Here is a 19,966-nt window from a genome sequence, read left to right as displayed (position 1 = left end):
CCCTCAATGTTCATGATAATTAGCTGTGGTTTGTGGTGAGCAAATCCTTCTGCAGTCTTACACTCAATAAATCACAGAGCCACTGCTCAGACAAAGTCCATTCTTCAGAATAAAAACTCCTTACTTTGTAGATTATTACAATTATTAAGAATTAAGACGTGTTGATTAGTTGAGTAAATCTTAAGGTGGTCTTTAAGACAAGAAAGGATTTAAAGGGATGGTATTGTGTATTTTACAGACACGTTGTGCCATTTGTAACACAATCTAGTAACTGTTAAACTCAATTGTTATAAAAATGCTATATGTATCAAACATGACATAAAAGAAATTTGACTTTGTCGTTTGATGCCTTAAAAACGGCCTGTCTCTTTAAGAAGCTCCTGCTCTTTCTGACACTCCACCTTCAGAATGTCGTCACAACAATGCCTTTCCAACAGGTCATTTATATCCACTAATGGGATCGCTGGACTGTGAAATAGTTTGTATGACGAGCTCATCAGATGCACACTTCCACCAGGTGTTTTTCTAATTGCTGCTAATGCTAGTGGAGCTGAGCGGAGAAGGCATGGAGGAGGCAGAAACTCGGCAGGAGACTCCAAGGAGGAGCTTTGCGTGAAAGAATCAAGGCAATAAGAATAAGATTATATCATGATGTAAAGCTCAAAAATTACATTTTACATAATACATAATAAGAAAACACCACTGGATTGTGCTCAGTTGTTAAGCTAAAACTAAGGATAGGGGGAAAAAAAACTCACCAGTCAAATTGCTTTCAGCTAATCGCAGCAGAAATTCTGTTTCTTTTATCAGTTCGTTCAGCTCTGAAAGCTAATTCCATGAATTCATTAGTGTCAGGGCATTAAGCAGAGGTTGTTGCTATTAGCCAGGCTGTACTGTGGAAGGCCACTTTGTCAACCAAGTCAGCTCTTTGGCTGCCCAAGTGGAGACACCGGTGATGGATTTATTATCCAGAATCCCTCCTCTCATTTCCCAAGCTGCCTCCTGAACACACTCTCTCACTCACGCCCTCACGCCTTCACACACAAATGCATGCAGGCCTACAAAGGTTGCAAAGGCTTCACAAGCAGCCTGCGAAGACTGATAACATTGCCCAGCCTCTCTGCATTCATCTTTAGTGGGCTTTGTCAAAGGAGATTAATGTTGAAACCATTATACAAATTACAAACCTGCAAATAAAAAGTATCAATTAAACCCACTGTAACTGCATTGCAAAAATGTAAAAACCAAGTGGTTACTAATTTATGCCTGAAGGAGAAATGTGACAAAGATCATCCATTAACTGATTGATCAAAAAAAGCAAACAAGTCCTCAAAAGTCACGGTTAGCTCTTTGTTACATACAAACATACTGTTAGGCAAAAATCTCGCCTATACAAAGTTGGCAAATTGAATTTTATTTTCTCATTACGGCTCAGGCGAACAGTGCTCTCCGAGTCACATATTAAGGTTGTACATTCCAGGCAATCGCTACGAGCCAAGCCTGACATTATTAGCTTTGCACAGCGGAGCAAATGATAAGTTATCTGGGCCTCAGATTGAACAGATAACTCAGGTAAATCTCTTTGTTCCTCTATGGCAGATTTACACCGATGAAAGTCAGCAAAAGAGAAGAAAAGAAAAGAAGAGAGGGTTGGTATAATCTGGTGATAAAATACCAGATTCAGGTCCTTCTCTGATTGCGCATGCATTCCTGCCAGATCTTACATAATAATACTCATTAATATTTTTAGTGGAATAGTTTTGTGTTTAACTTTTTAGTACAGAAAAACAAGGATAAACAAACTGTAATTCTGCCATTCTTTCCTTATAATGTATGTCCTTACTAAATTATCTATACTTGAATATTTATTTTAACATCATGATTCATTGTAGCTCAACTCTAGTGGTGATAATGAGAGCAAAATAATATTAATTTTATATAACAATACTGAAAGTGTTTTTTGTCTTCCTTCAGTAACAGCTTCCTCACTGTAGCGTGCTGAATTTGTGGCGTCTTGTTATTATTTATCACCCAATTCTGGTAACCAGCTCATTTTATCACCATCTCCAGAATCTTACATGCTGAAGATATAAATGCATCATTTTTCTGCACCACTTGGCTGCAGTCTCAGTTTCCTCCTGCTTGCTTTGTTTTTCTTTCAAGCTTCTGAATTAATTTCTTGATTTCAGTCATGGAAGTGAAAAAAAAACTATTGTGAGCTATCTATTTGTATACTAAATATATTTCTTTATTCATTTATTGGTGTGAAAACCTGCTTTGTAGGGAGATTCTATTGCTGATGGAAAAGGGAACTAAAACTTTGTCCTCCTTTAAGACATGCAGACCTACAGAAAACATTTAAGTTCATTTCAAATATAATGAGACTTACTGGCTGATGAAATGGCTGAAACTTCTGCACCACTGGTCAGGATTTCGAAGTGTGGGCGAGGGATTTCTGCAACAAAATTACAACAAAGATATGAAGAACAGACTTTGCATGAACTAAAGGCAATCTAGATCATGCCTTCAGAAAGGGACCCAAAGATATTCTTTGGGTCTCTTTGTGACCCCAAAATACTTTTTTTCAAGTTTTCAGATTTGACAGACTATGTTCGGCAGACGATGTGTGACCATCAGAGGGTTTCTGCTCTGAGCAGCACAGGCTGGTCTGCATCCAGGTCTGTGGCAGCCACAGAAAAAGTGACAAATGACAACTGTTCATCTTAGGGCCTGGCAGGGAGCATCTGCCACCGAGAGCTGAAAGTTATGGGAGATAGTTATACCTCTGTCAGCAGCATTTACAGAGGCCATCTGTAATGATGCTAACACATTTCAAGTACGTGGGATGACAAGCAGTAGGGCTGCATGAGGAGCCAAGGCTGGACAGAGCCTGGGAACAGTCATCTTCACAGCGAGCTGTCAAACCCGACAGCTGGAGGCTGAGCCGTTTGTCACTGTCAGGTAAGCAGTGAAACATCTGAACAATCACTTGCTACTGCGCTAATTAGTTCCCAACACTCACATGAAACACTGCAGTGTTTGGAGGAAAACACAGGTTCAAAAGTCGGTAGTTAGGGCGGTGCAGTCTGAACAGCAACGGTCTGAATTAAATTTTTTTTTTTTTTGAGGATACAAAGAAAGGATGTAAGGGTGCAAAATCTGTCATTTTGCACAGCGTTCACTTAGTCAAGTCTTTCTTAAGAATTCAGGCAGGCAATCCTTTCCAAAGTGCAGATCAAAGCCGGAAACTGACTGTCTCAATGCAACCTCTAATATGAGCCTGAAGAAACATTCTCGCCTTGATCTGCTATACTGCTTATACATTATAAAGTCAACAAACCAGCACACTGCTGATAACGCTGTCAAGTGCGCTCATTGTGCTTCACAAATTCACCCTGATATTTTTTTCTTTGAGTGTTTGTGTGTGAGCGCTGGCTCACATTGTAAACACAAATGGCTTATTCAAATGTGGGTCCAGGCAACGCGAGCACTGTCAGACGCTCCTCTGAGTGGATTGAGGCAAAATCAGGGAGGCGTCAACAGCGTCTGACAGCTGGAACTAAACCAGGAAAAAAAGACAAAAAAATTAGGCTATTACGGTTTCTGAATATCATTTTTGATATGCATATTTTTCATATATTTTATTCAGTTTAAACTTCCAAAGAAGTTTTTTGGATGAAGTAGGACTTCTATGTCGTCTAGCTGACTAAAGACAGATAAACAAAAATAGACGTTTTATAGTATGTTACTATAAATATGAAGTTATACATTCAGATCTTTTTAAGATTCAGGTGAGTTCTATTCAGTACAGTAAAATATGGGGCCACAGTTTCAGTTCTGGACTCCTTACAATCTTGCTTAATGAAGTAGCAATCATTTTTCTTTAGGATGACATCCATTTACAGTTTTGGTTTAGCGCTGATCTGCTATTTTCTTTCAAAGAACTCTACTCTATTCACATAGAAGTGTTCATAGCTTTTGTTTAAGCTATAAAGTTAATTCAACAAATATTGACTATCGTTGAAAACCATGAAGCCGTGTCAGTCTCTAGGAGAAGAAGGAGAAGTTTCACTATGTGTGTCTAACAAAAACTCTGCCCTGAAGGAAGTCGTCCTCTTTCCGTGACTGTATAGCTGCATTAGAGAGGACATATGTCTTTACTGGCGGAGAAAGGTAATGAATCTTTTTAAGGTAATGCATCATGCAGTAACCCTGGATCCAAAGTAAATATTCAGTCTATCGTCCGGGTAATCGGTGACTGTTGTCTGGCCAAAGAATAAGCCTTGACCCTGGCTTATTTTAAAAATCTGCAGAAGAAATCTGAGGCGTAAATTCTCCAAAAAAGACACTGTCTCTGATTCCACTGACAAACCAGTGCTACCTCCACTGTCCACTTTGAAGCATGCAGACCTTTTATGCAGACAGAAAGTTATGCAGCAGCGAAGGTAAAAAAAACAAAGACAGTGCAATAATCTTTACAGCAGATATTTTTATTAAAGGCATAAGAATAGATTAATCCCAAGCACTTCATCATATATTGTGAAGTCACTCAGATGTGGGGCATTATTTCTGAATTAGTAAGATCATGTCCCCTCACATCCATAGCCATGAAACAGCTGAAAAACTGCATGCCTTGTTAAATCTTCATAAATCAGTAGAATGCTTTTGGATGATGGTACTGCTGTAGGGAGAAAAATTGCGTTTTTTTTTAAAAAAAAAAGGAATGTAATGTAAAAAGAATACTGCTGCTAACAGCATTGATTTCTTAAAAAAATAAGAAACACAGCTGTGTTTAAAAACATTTTTGACAGAGAGTGAGCACATGTTTGCAAAATAAAGACTTGTTCAGTGATTGGGCCACCCACCCAAAGTTTTGGCTCATTCATCACTACCACCTCTGCACAGGACTTCTTTGAGCACACATGAATGAGCAACTGAGCACTACTGCTGCATTTATCATGTCGCAGACAGCTACGTCGCCCATGCTGCACACCGGGACGCCACCGAGAGCTTCAGTAAGACGACTGCCTCGGAGGTGGAGATATTAAAGCCCTTAATCATGACCTACTGGTGAGCTCCTGTCAGGAAGGAAATCGCTCAAACAAAAGGTGTGAGGTTACTTAAGCCCATCAAAACATTTTTTTAAGTGTGACTTCCTGTTACAGGAACAGTGAGCAACTTCATTAAAGAAAAATCGATGGGGCAACGTGTTCATATCAGCAATATTTTTGACCAAAACCTGAGAAAACTACATTCAGAAATTAATTTTTTGCCTTTTGTTTGAGGTAAGGGATTTTGAGTTTGTGGATGGAGAGAAAGAAATGTTTCTGTATGCTCAGAGATGTCAAACTTTAGTCTCTTATTAACCTGCAATAGTAATTTTGTAGATTTAATGCAGATACCAACAGAAGATAATGTGTGTGGTGATCCTTTGGCCTTTCCCACGTTGAGGTAATTTTATCATCACCATGTGGTTATTCATGATATTGTGACCCACAAAGTGACCCATCCTATCTTTGCTTTCAATCTCTTTTTTTGTGTCAAATGTGTCTTTTTTTGAGTGTTGTCTTGTTGTGCAGTAAAACCATTGACTGAACGTCTACAAGGATTTTAGGATTTTACCATGGACTCAAACTAACTTTTTAAAAATAACTTTTCAGACACTGTTGATCGCCGTCTCCATTTGCTGCTGCTTAGGCCATAACTTTGTGTTATAATTTTTATGAGAGCAGTTTCTCTGCATCTGACCAGTCTGAATCTCTCTCCCAAAGCTTTGTGATTTTATTAGGCCTTGTTGCCCCTGACAAGCCATCATTTACTCCATCTTCCATCTCGCTCATTCTGGTCTTCGCCCCGATGGATGCGGGCCGTGTTTAATGTGTGTGTAATGTCGACAAAGATCTGGATGAACAATCACAACCTTGTCCGTCATTGCTGCCTCTCTAACCTTTACAACAAATTTTACACCCTCTGGTTTGACTTTACATGGACACTCTGAGGCTTTATAGCAACGAGAGCAACCAGCGAGAGCAATTAACCTTTCCCGCATACTAAATATCGAAGAACACCTTTGATGTCACTAATTAATTTTGCAGTTGATGATTTTACAGCTTTGCCTTGTGTCATGCTTCATTAGGTTCACTCATAGCCACAGAGAATATTGTAGGTCTATCATGCACACTACAGCACACCTAAATATTTTTCATTAATCTAAAGACAAGGTGATAATAAAGTAAAAAAAAAAAAAGATCACAAATATCTAACCTCGCCTTAAAAGTGTAAATATCTGTGATTTATTAAAGAGTTCAGCTTAATTTGTCAGATAACAACTCCAACTACAATCAGAGAAAAAAATATAGGTGACCCTGCAATATGCTGCTTGTGTGCTCCTTTTACTACGTCGTAATGGCCACATGATGATTGGCTGGACGTCTGTTTGTCTAGTTCCAGTTCCTACAGCAGCAGAGACAAAATATGAGCCGATGCAGCTGGGGTTGTTTTCAGCTCTTTATCCTAGAGAGTGTTAAAGAATCAGCAAAGCCAGTGATACAGACAAGATTAACCACATAGCAGAGGAACACATTAATATGTAAAAAATCTGAATTATTGCATGTTTTAGTGCGAACATGTATAAGTCAAGGACTATCCAACAGAAGAAAAATCTCTTCTGGAAAACCTTTGTGATGCATTAATGAGAAAATACGTAAAAAAATCAGAAGCTCTACAATTGTCAAAGCCATGTAAAAAGATGAATCTCTAAGATCTTATCATGAATCACTGGCGCCGCCACCGGAGACCCAAAGGTGAAACACATTTCCTTATTTAGAAAGTAATTCCTTCAGGAGTGATACGAGCATTTCCTCCTGAATTCATCTGCGGCGCTGCAGCATCGGGGGGAAAATACATTTGAGATAAATGTCATGGTGAAAGAATCATTTCATGCCTCCACACACACTGTGATTTATTTAACAACCACTAAACCTTTCAGGTCACAATTCAAAGGAAAAGGCCAGACTGTGTATACTTTAACTTGAACAGAAAGGGGAGGAGTGTCTGTATAAGAAATATATATTTTTAAACATTTCAGTAAAACTTTGAATGAATAAATTGGAATTTGATATACAAATGCAGATGAATTACAGTAGCGTGTGGGAAAGGGCTTAATTTAAAAATGCAGACCTTTTAATTTGAACATATTTGTTTGGTCGGGGATAAAAGTTTATTGTTCTGGGCCCTCCAATCTGATCTCTTCTCATCGGCTCACCTTACCTGTTTTCTTAAGTGTTTAGGTCAGAGAACTGTGGTTACCAGGCAGGAAGGATGACTTTGTGTTTTGTTAAACATTTCCGTGCAGATTTGGCTACATGTTTTGGATCGTTCTCCATTAAAAGACCCGGTTTTTCAGTTGGTTGAGTCCAATAGGTTTTTACTAAATAGTCCTTAATGCAGGCTGCATGGTGGAGCAGTTGGTAGCAGCAAAAAGGTCCTAGGTTCAAATCCTGTCTTGTGCATCACCTGTGATGGACAGGCAACCTGTCCAGGGTGAACCTCACCTCTCACCCACTGACTGCTGGAAAAAGGCACCAGCCCCCTGGTGGCCCTGCGAGGATAAGTGGGTATAGAAAATGGATGGATGCATGGATGGATGCTTTGTACCCAAACAAAGTTACTGGGGCTTTTGGAACAGACTTCTACCCACAGCATCACAGATCCTCTCCATACCAAACATGAAGAGAATCTTCACATTATAATTTTTTGATTTGCACCAAACTCTCCTTCAGTGTGTTGCTGAAACTCTCAATCATAAACCAAAGCATATTTCTTAAAATAAAATGTATAAAATCTACATGTTTATCTTCTTTACCATCTTGCCCATGGGGAGCAGTGGCATTGTTGCTGGTCAGCATGCAACAAAATGGCAAGGTTCAAATTAGGAAAAATTAAGAAAATCTTCAAGTTTCAATGGAAAAACTTGAAGATGCAAATATACATTGCAGTGGAACACAATGTATATTTTTGAGAACTTAACCAACCCATCCAGCCATCAGTCAGCGCTATCTTCTACAATCAGTCTACCTTCTGGGTAAAATGTGGCGCTGATGAAGCGCACATATAATTTCTGCCGCACAAGCCGTGCTCCTGCATGTTGGTGAGTAGGAGATAATATTGTGAGCAGGATTGGCGAGGGTTAAGGGGGGTGCTGACAGCCTCGTCTCGGTGTGAATGGAGCTAATCACTAATGCAAATTGCAATCAGAGGGGCACATCTTCCACAAACGAAGAGATAATTGCACGATTGTGCTGTCAAGAGAAGGTCAAACATGAGTTTCCCCCCTTGTGAAGCATGCACCATTCGTAGAAGTGAATATTTCCAGAGAATATATATCATAGGAATTACTTTAAGGACTTTTTATGGCATAGATTTCATCATTATACAACAAGGCCTACTTTATAGATAAGAATGAGGACATTCATATCTCAAATCATATTAAAAAAAACAAAAAACATGTTCAGCTGTAAGAGGAAATATTATGATTTTCCCGTTTAACAGTTCTAATGTTTAACATTGTTCTACTAACTTTGGGGGGAGGGCAACATTTGTGGTCTTTGTGTAAGCTTCATTCCACCTGTGTGATAAGAGCACCCTCTACTGGACTCACCGCGGGATTTTGAAGAGCGCTTTCACTGGATGCATCTCAGCCAGCGGGGGGTCTCCGTCTGCCAGCTCGATGGCTGTGATGCCAAGAGACCACACATCACAGCGGGCGTCGTACGAGGAGTCGTACTGCTGCTCACAGGCTATGACCTGGCAACGTAACACAACATCTGAGTCCAAAACAAAATCTACATTTCCCCCCAAAACATGCAGGGAAATTTAAAAATGATGCAAGACAAATTCAATTTATGGCAAAATAAAAATAGGTCAGATTTTACTTAAGAACTGGGTGAAATCAAAATGAAACTGTCCCACTGACTCAAAGCTAAAAATTATTTTTATTTAAAGCAAATTCAAGCTGGGTCAGCTTAGAATTGCTGTCGGTGTGAGCTCCGTTTTCCCACAGTCAATAATTATAAGTGACATTACATTTTCCAGCTGAGTTTATTCTAATTGCCCCTGAGGTCCCAGCCCGATCGGCCCAATCACCGCACCTCATTTCTGCCAAGGAGTAAGCCGAGGGGCCCTCAGACTCCCGGCTATTAACCTTGAGGCAACCTCAAGAGCTGCACCCGTGGCGGAGAACAAGAGGGGAATACACAATGACACAGAGGAGGGAGGCTCACTAAAATAACTGAGGTACTCTGGGTAACACATAAGGACTCCACTGATCAGGCACTAAAGCATGTGGGGTTTTTTTTTTTTTATAGATGCACATGCCTGACCTCAGGAGCCATCCAAAATGGTGTCCCGACCGATGTGTTCCTCCGCAGCCGTGCACTGGTCAGTTGAGCGGAAACACCTGCAGAAGAAGACAATGAAATTCACCTTCTGCTGCATAAAAGACCCTAAAACCCATAGTCAGATTTATAACAGGTGCAAAATGTTAGAATTGATCAATAAATCCTTGTGTACAATCTGCTGTGGCAAACTGCCAAGCAGTAATAATAATAGGCCATAATCATTTCAAATTATGTAGGACAGATTTTTATCAGCATGAGTTCACTTCATCTCCATGACACGGGGGACATAAACACCCCTGGGGGCGACTCAAAGTCATTTGCCATAGCAGCTTTCTCTTAATATGCAAAGCATCAAATAATGCAATTTAAACCAGCAATAATAGCCCCGGGTTCAGGCTACGCTCCATGAAATGAAAAGATGTTATGGTGAGCGGGGGACTAAAGAGTGTGGAGCACCTCATATGATTTACCCTGCGCTTGTGTTCATTCTTCACAATCAAAGTTGTACTGCCAAAAGATCAGTCATACTTAAAAAATAACTTTAAAAATAGATATTAATATCTCTAAGCAATTCTTTTTGGAGAGATAATTACCAAAGTCGACCAGTTTGACTCCCCCTTCAGTTGTGAGGAGAATGTTGTTTCCTTTGACGTCACGATGGATTATCCGGTTGTTGTGCAAATGCTGCAGCCCCTTTAAAGTTGGGAACCAAAAATACAAATTGTGTTCAAAAAAATTAATTAATATTGAAGTTAAGCAAAGACAAGTATAGACTTCAAGAATTTTTTTTCACTGTTTTTCGCATTTTGTCCCCAAACTTCAATTAATGTAATTGGGATTTTTGATAAACAGCATGTTATTGTGACGAGCAGAAAAAGGATATAGTTTATTTTATTTAAAAATGAAAATAAAAATGGGCAATGGTAGCATGGATTTAGCTCCTTTTACTCTGATGTTATTCATTATTTGTAAATAGAGTCCAGCTGTATATTTTTATCTAGCAAAAAGTCTTGCTTTCACTGAAAAGTGTTGAAACAAAAGCAGTAAGATAACCCACTTGCAATTTACCACGAGCCATCTAGTGGACACAGCAACTAAATATCACTCTCAATACACTATCCCCTCAGTAAAACATGGTGGCAGCAGAATCATGATATGGGGATTTTCTTCAGTATGGCCAGAGAAGATGCTCAGAGTGGATGTAAAGACGGAGAGAAGCAGTTCCTGGATAAAAACCTGCTGAGGTTGCAGAACACTTTACAAAGAGGTGAAAGTTCATCTTCAACACACAACTCTAAACACACAATCACAGCAACAATGGAGGGTTTAGATCAGGAAACTCAAGTCCTTCAGGAGCATGGTCCTGCAACATTTAGTAGTACTGCTGCTTTTACCCACCAGTATGAAGTAATCGGGTCATTAGCTGGCCTCTGCAGAGTCCGCCTTGCTGAGGAGGTAATTTATCCATTTGATTTAGGAGCATTGGACCAGAGATTCATCCAAAAGTCTCAGAATTTAATTACTAAGAAAACATTAAAAAACGTGTATGTTTTTTCCTCCACTTTATAACTATGCATAATTTATTTGCCGGTCTATCACATGAAATCCCAATAAAATACGTTGAATTTTGTGGTGGTGAACAAAGCAGAAAACATCAAAGGGTACAGATGTTTTGGTAGGCCCTGAAATTTAATATCCTTGCATTTTAGTTGCTATTTAAAATCAGCTGCCAGCTTACCAAGAGGGCACTGTACAAGATGTATGAGATGACGGGCTCCTGCAGACGCTGGGCGCGCATGATCAGGCTTTTGATGAGTTCTGTGACGGAGCCGCCGTTGCACAGCTGCAAGGGAGACAGAGAAACACCGGTGACTCGTCCATCACTCACCGCCCTAAATTATGATTCATGGGGAGGGTTAGGCCACACATCTGAGCTGGAGAAAGAAGCTCAGCCTCACATGTCAGCACAATAGCATCGGGCTTTTTAAGAAGTGCTGTCAAAGCCTGCAGAGTATTTCCAAATACTTCGGGTGCCGATGCACTACTTTCTATCTCGCTATGTATGTTGGTATATCAAACATCTTATGTTATCAGGATTTAATTCTGACTAAATCAAGCAAATTTTGTGATCAAATCACAGAAGCATGCTACATTTTGTATAGTGCATGTGTATTGGGATGAAGAGTGTAGAGTTTAAGGACAGGAAAGTTACTTTTGTTGTCTCAACTCTGTCTTGGTCTATTATTTTTCTTTCTTCAAATATTATCCGAGTATATAGGGAAGAAAATTCAATGCATTAATCATAAATTAGGTCAGGCGTTCCCCAGCTGGAGCCAGTTGAAGCATTCAGGATGCTGGGGTGAGTGAATATTTATTATCGCAGACAAAGAGCCTGCATAGAGTGGTGAGAGATTAAGTGATGTCATTATGATGTTGCCACTTTAAAGTCACACATGAATGCTGAAGAGTTTATGTTTATCTTTGAAATGTAAAAACAAATTGTTGCCTTCTGGATTTGATGAAGATCATATTGTTTATGTTATTAGATGAATAAGAAGGAAACTTTGGATTTGGATAATTTGATTGTTTCATTTTGAGGTACTGTGTTTTGTTAGATTTTTTTTTTTCCTTTTACTATGTAAAATCTTTCACATTTATTGTTAACAGTCAAATTAGGTGTAGGAGTTCTCAAATGTCTCGTTAGAAAGAATCAAACTCTGTGTTAACAGAAAACAGAATTTTACTAAGGTAAATGTCCAGAGGAAGCAAAATGCTCAAGCATGTCCATGCAGAGTCTCATTTATTTTTCAATTTCTTGTAATCCTGATTACGCAAACAGGGGCAGCTCGATTGTTTTGTGACTACTGAACACGTTTCCTCTCTGCATCTAAAGATTTATTTGGTTGTAACTGACTGAGGGTAAAATTACAGCATAAAGACATTGTTCACATTCACCACAAATAAAATAAAATAAAATAAAATAGTTGCACCAGTGAGGGTTTAATATTACACTTGAAAATCAGAAATAAATTCAATAGACACATGAGGAAGCGCTCACCTCCAGTACCAGCCAGAGTTGTCCCCCAGATAAGTTGTCTGACTTGTAAAACATGCCGTAAAACTTCACCACATTAGGATGGTTCGACAAAGACCTCAAGATGTTGTATTCTGCTTCAATCTCCTCATCTACATCCTTAAAGAAGCAAACAAACAAACTACTAATGAAGCCTTGCAAAGCATACAGCAATATAGATTAACAGAGAAATGCTTTATAGGTGTGTGACTGTTTATTTTTAGCTACAGAGCAACACCAGGTAGCTATGATTAGAATCGGGCTGTGTAATAGTAACACTCGGACAAGATGAACTACTGCTGGCTCCACTTTTCTATCAAAGTAAATCTTAGAGGGGGGGGAAGATCCACAACCACAGAGGCAGAATTTCTCCTCCTGGATGTCTGAGTGATGGTGTCAGCGGTCTAATCAGGGAGAGCGATGGGACAGGGGGAAGCTCCGTCTTCTTGAGGGGAGCATTGTGATAGATCAGGGTGCCAGGATGGTGGACACAAACACAGGCAGGTCTCAGAACAAGGGTGGCCGATACAGGATCTACAGCATCCTCGTCAAACAGAAAAATGACCGGAGTCTAACTGGTAAGACTGTGCTAATCTTACCAGTGGAGACGGGGATAAAAAGGACAAGACTTGCAACCTACTCTGTTTGAGGACCTTGAATGCTGCAGGAAGTCAAAGTTATAAAGAACAACAAATGTTTTAGTCTCGAGAATAAATAAAGCTTTCAATCAGACATGAATCATCATGACAACACACAAACCTCATTAACATAACAGAGAGCTCAAAGAGGCAAAAATGTATAAAACAACTAACAGACATGAAACTGGCCTCATTAAAGCAGCTAAACTAATCATAGGCTGAAATGATTATATCTATGATGTCTTTCCATTACCTCGTGGTGCTAAACCTACAAAGGCTATTAAATGACGCAGCATAAGAACAGCTTGAATCATAAAACATATATGCAGATTGTGAGCATAAAAAACAATGAAACGGGACCAGAAGTCCTCAGCTGTGCATGTGTATTTTGAGCTGTTTTAAGAAAAGCACAATAATCACCTGGCAAAACAGGCACTATAAGAAAGATGTGCAACAATTTTACAGTTATGGATTATTTTATATAACATATGAAAAATAAAGGATGAATTTGTATAATTAAGTACCATCCGTAGTTTGGGTTCTAATTCCACCAAATATTATCCAGGGGTCATCATTATGCTGCCAAACAGAGATGATAACTTTGCACATGCTCATTAAAAATGGACAGGTATGAACCGTGTTTATGTAGCTGCTGGTTTCTAAAAGTGCTGCCAAGTCGTGGATATCTGGGCTCACTGCTCTTCATTACCAGATGAGGTAATTAGTCATTTGAAACAAGTTTATTAAACCAGAGAATCATCAGAAACATGCGAAACCTCAAAAGACCAACATTGGGGGACACTTAAAGTAACAAACCACCTTAATCAGCCACATTAGGAAACACCTGAGTGCAAATGGCCCAGACACCTTCTTCAAATTAGGTGAAATTTGTGTGAAACATTTGTGTGTGAAGGGCCTGGTTGACCTCTGGAAACATTTATTAATATTTTTAAAATGATAGCAGCACAAATGGGAATTTGCACCAATTTCGTTTAATTTGAAGAAGGTTATGGGGTCGACTTCACTCGGGTAACCAGAGCAGCCTGAGTAATTAACAAGCTTTGATTGGACTCACGTTGATCGGATCCAGCACTTTCACTGCCGCCTGGCTCCCGTCCTTTTTGTTGGTCACTTTGTAGACTTTGCCATACGTCCCTTTCCCAATGGTTTCCACTATGTCCCAGTCAGCTGAGGGATCGCCCAGGTTCTCCAGCCCAATCATGCTGGACTTGTAGAGGTACAGTCCATAAAGAGATCTCCTGTGGATCAAACCAGAGCCAGGATCAACAGTGTTTTCATAAATCCTGTCAAAATGTTGTGATTGTACGGTTCAAATAAACCAAGGAAAATGTTAATCCCATCTCTAATGCTTAATGCTTTGCACAGGGAACAGAAAGCTGGTTGTGACTGACAGAGGTCACACTGCTGTAGCATGAAAACAAAATACATCAGCTACAAAGAAAAGCAGATAAAATCTATAAACAATGAAGCACAGACACCATCATCCCAGCCGTTTCCTGAGAGATAAATAACCACAAAGGTGCCACATTATAATCTTAAAACAAAAACATTTAAATGTAAGAACACAGTCTATACTTACATGGCAAGTGTTATGTTCTTCTGACTCATCGGCACTGAGAAAAGTTACAAGTGAAGAGTCTCTAGTGATCATAATACAGCAACACCGATAGCAACAGCTAATGCTTCCTTGGGCAACAAGTGGCGTTTCCCACAGTCACTGAATTAGCCGTCTCCACTGAGACCTTGCTGTGCACACTAAGAAGTGCAATCTGCTGGAGATCAATTGGATTGGTCAGAGATTACTGGACCTGAGGTGGCGAACCTTCGCCCCACCTTTGAACAAGCAGCTTCATGGAATGATCAAGGTGCTTTAGAGGTTTTTTATATTTAAAATATGATTTTCTTGTGACTAAAACCACCATGCAAGAACAGTAAGTGACATGAAAGTATGGAAAATAAAATAACACAAAAGATAACAACCCCATTTCTTCCATGCTGGGAAGCATGCACCCACTTTTTAATAAAATGACATTTTTCCCAGATAAACCTGATGGAGAGGGATGTTTATTTTCAATCCAGTGTCTGCTCTTCTCATCATAAACATGTTAATGCATCACAGAGGTTGTGTGTCCCTGAGGGACTGAAGGGGAAGTCTTTTATTTTAGGCGATCTGGAAAATTGATGTGAAAAATTATGCTTAACCCTGTCACACGGGGACAGGTTTATAAATCAGAACACAATGAATTTCAGACGGGTGTTGAGCAGACACTGTCAAATATGCAGCACATCTGATGCCCTTCAGTGTGTCCTTTGTGGAAAAGATATGTGAGGGAAGTTTACATGTTCAGTTACCACATGTTTTACATCAAATTTCATTAAAGAAAAGTACCGAATAACCAGTAAATTTAATTACAAAAACTAGCAACTTCTCAGCAAGTATGTCACATGAAGTTACGCGAGAACACCGGAACATTGTTCGAATTTAACAAGAACTTTAAAAAGGCAAGCTGTTTCAACATGTTTCAGGTCCTGAAGAGAGTCAGACAGCGTTAGCTGGTTTCAGAGCAAAGCATAACACACAACAGGATCAAACATTTATCACTGCTCTTCTGGTTTGTAACCTAAACCCCACATAGGACACAAAACTAGTCACCTGTTCTTAAACCTCTATCTTTATCACAGCTATTAGTCTCTAACAATCTACAGCAGAATACAGTAGATTCACATATATAAACTTTATATAACCATGTCTAATACTCCAATATAATGCAGAACATAAGGGTGACTATTATCCCATGGCTGATAATTATTAATCCTAACTTGGTTGTTTACATTTTTACTAGAATATTATTATGTGTTGTTGTAATTATACAGTACCTTACTCTGTAAGAAAGTTTAACTAAACTCTATTTTAGTTTTGGCACAAAACAGAGAAGCTCTGCTAATCTGGCTGCAAATAAATTACTTAGTAACAATCCACTGCAGCAATCGCACAGATACCATCTATAATAAGTTCCCTTCATAGGTGTTTTCATTAATCATTGATTATTGATGATTCAAGATAAATAAAAGGCTCAGATCAAAAAGTCAAGAACCAAACATACCTGCTTCTTTGAAAGTGTTTGCCGCTACCTCACATCGAAATGCTCCGGACTAATTTAGCCAATCTCCAGGAATTAATAATTTACCAGTCATCTGCAACCTGATACCCAGATGGCTTTAAATATTCAGGTGGCAGATGTAGCCAGTCATAATGGTGGCTGATATGAAGCATCTCATGTTGCAGGCAGGTAACCAGGAAGTCTGTGACAGTTCCTAAATCATGTGACCGCAGCCTGTCTCCTCTAAGAGCACACTGTTCCTTACTTTAAGACAACTTTAAACGTTATTTTGTCAGCATATTTGAGATTTACCCTTTAAACATGAAGATAATAACTACATAACCATTTAAGCTTAGCCACAAGTTTGCAGATGCTGTAAAGAGCATGATACATATTTAAACCCTTATAAAGATAAAATAAGCAGCACACTTTAGCTCATATGCCAACTTGTTCAAATAGGACAAAAATGTATTTCTGTTTAGACAATTCTTATGATTTAATTCTTATTAAAGTGAGGAGAGGAGGACAAACTGAGTGACTTTATGAGAGAAACAGAGAAGCAGCAGTCAATCCTGACTAGCGTGTTTGGTATTTATCACCTCATCTTGTAGGTTGTAATTATATTTAGAAAGACTATTTACCAAAAGTTTAACTACCTGCTGTTCTCCTGTTATTACTGGATTGTCCACTGAGAACACACGTCGCACTTTCATTTGAATAATTTAATATAAATGTATCAATTATTCTTGTTGCTTCTGAAGTTTAAGTCAATATAAAACAGAGGAGTTATAATTTCACTAGTTTGATTAACTTAAAATGAAATAAAGTTAGTTATTTAACTCATTTAAATAACTTTGGTAAGTATGTAGACTTTGAAAATGGATTTAGGCGTTTTGTAACATGCAAACCAATGTCATTTCTACTCAGAAGTACTGGCTAACCCCTTAACCCTCAGCACACGGGCATTTCGCTGCAGGTTAAGGGGTTAAAAACTATGTGCATGAAATGTATGAAAATTGTTACAGAAATCCATTTGTTCAATTTTAATAGGTGGTATGAATGACAAAATGTGTCTTACCAAACACTGCTGCTTAGAGGGATAGAGGACCGAAGAGCAGCTTAGGAACAAGATACCTACTGGTCCTCACTGGGCAAGGAGCTCAGGTTACCTTTTGTCTCGAGACACGTGACTATTTGAAATAAATAAATGAGCTAATCAAAGTCAAGTCGCAGAAAGCTTTATGAAAACAAAACACTAAAACAACAGGTGTGTCATTTTTGTAATGAAAACCCTTCATTCTCCTCCTTTGAGGTTTTTTTTTTCCCCAACAAAAGCTTTAGTACTGTGATGACTGATAGTGTGACAAGCTGCACAACATCTTTATCACAAAAAAACGAAGCAAACTAAAAGTAAGTAATCCCATTTTCTGCTCCTATCAAACACACAATTCTACTTTCTGTGATAAAGCCTTTTGGGAACTGCACTTGGTAAATAAACCCTTCGGTAGGTCTGCAGAGAGTGAGGGAGAGAAAACACTATAATCCTTTTAAGGGGATATGAGGAGGCTTTGCAGTAAACCTCCACCAAGCGAGACCTAAAGCACGGTGCCCTTGTTTTCACCCTGGATGACCAATAGCCCCATCAGAAGATGACAGACGGACCCAGCTACTTTTTTCATTGTTATTGTTTTTCCAAATGTAAGCAGTTAACCTGCAGGATTCATTAGGTTGCAGGGGCAGAACAACACGAGATACAGAAAACACAATTAGCACAACAAAGGATCATCATCAGGATCAATCTCTGTCATCACAAACACCTCAGCTGCCTCTTTGTGCTGTGACTCAGCATAATAACTGCACATTACGCAGTCACTGACTGTTCAAAAAACAAGTTAGACCTTTTGTGTGTGTAAGAATTTCAAGGCAGACACGTAAATAGCAGATCTGTTATGTTTCTGGTTAAGCCCCAAATTATTTATACCCCAGTGAAAGATTTAAAATAATTTTTCTTTTAATCAAGGACTTTTTTTTACTCATAGGAAAGGAGACAGGTATTTTTCAAAAGGTGTTGGAGCACAAGAGGCATGGCTTTGAAAAAAAAAGAAGTAAATTTTAACAAAATTAGCATATTAGAGTAAATTCAAGAAGAAATGAAAAATTCTTTGTAGACAAAACAGAAATCAAACTTCTTAGAGCTGCTGGCAGTTTCCACTGTAATTTGGTTTATCTTTGAGGATGGAAGGCCTCACTGCCATCACCCTTATGTTTAGCTCCCTACAAATTCTTCTGGATTCAGGTCAGTCTGAGTCACTCCAAAACATTAATATTACCTCAAGTTAGAAAAAAACATTAAAAGACTATTTTCTGTCGAGAGTATTGATATTTTTACAGTTAACTGCATGTAACTTGATGACAGTCGATATTAATACTTACAATAATCATTTAAGGCTCCAAGTAATACCTTCACTAAAATATTTTGACAGCAGAAAGGCATTTTTGTATTTACTAAAGTTCAAAATCAACATGAATGTCGATGTCAATTTTATTATTCATGTTAAGAAGTTTCACCAAAGTTCTGTACAAATTAGACTAAGTACTTTATAAAACCACAAAAGGAAAAACAGATGAGATCAAATTTTATAAAACAATAAAATACAATTAAATAAAAATGAAAGAATAGAAAATTTAGATTTTTAGATGGACTTGAGCTGACATAAAAATAAAAGTTTAGTTGTTTTTATTTTTTAAATAGTGGAGGGTATGGAGAGTTTTTCTAATGAGAAAAAGAGATGGTACAAAGTATTGTACCACCATAATTGTTTTTGTTTTCATCAATAAAAACGATTGATTAATACGGGTCTTTTCTTTCCCCCTAATACATTACTATAATTTTACTGCTTGTGTGAACCTGTTTTCTTTTATGAAACAAATGAATATTCACAACTGAAAGAGCTTTTGCAAAACTGCTTTGCAAAACTTTAAATATAATTTTCAGATATATGATTACAGCCTATAAATACATTTAAATCCTAAAATGTTTTCTTTTATTTTATTATTTCAAAGGATTTTTGTGTTTAGAAAATTTCACCCAAGTACAAAAAACCTTTTAAATCAGTAAAAACAGGACAGTTAGACGGCAACCCAGTTATTTAATAATCAAGTTATTGGAAACAAACACACAGTTTGTCAGAATCAAGTCTCAAATTAATCTGATGCCTCAACGACTGAATTTAAAACATGTTTGCGTTTTTACTACTCTGAAGCATACAAAATATTTAAAATATCTAATGGCGATGATGCCGTCTTGTTGAGTTGCACGCCTACTTTTTAGATCAGTTTTCCAAAATACCTGAAGTATTTCTTGAAGATGGAATACAGCCAGAAGAAGCAAGATAATTTAGAAAATTAGGGATGTTTTAATTGAAATTTTAACGTGTAGACAGCCTGATTATGAGTATGTTGCACATTCACAGCTGGGAAAACTTCATTTAAGAAAAAAAAAGCATATCCTTACCTTGACATTGCTTCTGTTGTTTTTCCATCTGTAACATCTGCAACACGGGAGAGGCGGTCAGTCACAGCAGGACCTCTGCATTCACCTCCTGTTATCTGGACCAAGTTTAATATAAACCACCATGGATGTTTAACTCTATTTTTAAAGGCTTCCCACACAGCTCACCTCTGTAGGAAAAAAATAGAAAGAGATTTTCTGCCTACTTGGTAATGGCTTTTAAT

The 19,966-nt window shown here is 38.3% G+C and overlaps 1 protein-coding gene across 1 annotated transcript in view; it reads right to left on the bottom strand.

The window, feature by feature from the left end:
• myo3b (myosin IIIB) overlaps positions 1-19,893 on the bottom strand; it is an 80,192-nt gene extending 60,299 nt beyond the window's left edge. Inside the window, exons 1-9 of the mRNA XM_023336987.1 lie at positions 19,746-19,893; positions 14,185-14,368; positions 13,112-13,132; positions 12,457-12,591; positions 11,137-11,241; positions 9,992-10,091; positions 9,381-9,457; positions 8,660-8,805; positions 2,390-2,455 (exon numbers count right to left, since the gene is read on the bottom strand). Of these exons, the coding sequence (XP_023192755.1) occupies positions 2,390-2,455; positions 8,660-8,805; positions 9,381-9,457; positions 9,992-10,091; positions 11,137-11,241; positions 12,457-12,591; positions 13,112-13,132; positions 14,185-14,368; positions 19,746-19,753 (842 nt within the window). The 5' untranslated portion in view covers positions 19,754-19,893. The remainder of the gene's footprint in view (positions 1-2,389; positions 2,456-8,659; positions 8,806-9,380; positions 9,458-9,991; positions 10,092-11,136; positions 11,242-12,456; positions 12,592-13,111; positions 13,133-14,184; positions 14,369-19,745) is intronic.
• Positions 19,894-19,966: the final 73 nt, after the last annotated feature.

This window comes from Xiphophorus maculatus, chromosome 7 (assembly GCF_002775205.1).
Source record: "Xiphophorus maculatus strain JP 163 A chromosome 7, X_maculatus-5.0-male, whole genome shotgun sequence".
In the NCBI taxonomy this organism is placed as follows: domain Eukaryota; kingdom Metazoa; phylum Chordata; class Actinopteri; order Cyprinodontiformes; family Poeciliidae; genus Xiphophorus; species Xiphophorus maculatus.
The sequence above is the reverse complement of the archived record's forward strand: the minus strand, read 5'-3'. Positions and strand labels throughout refer to the sequence as shown.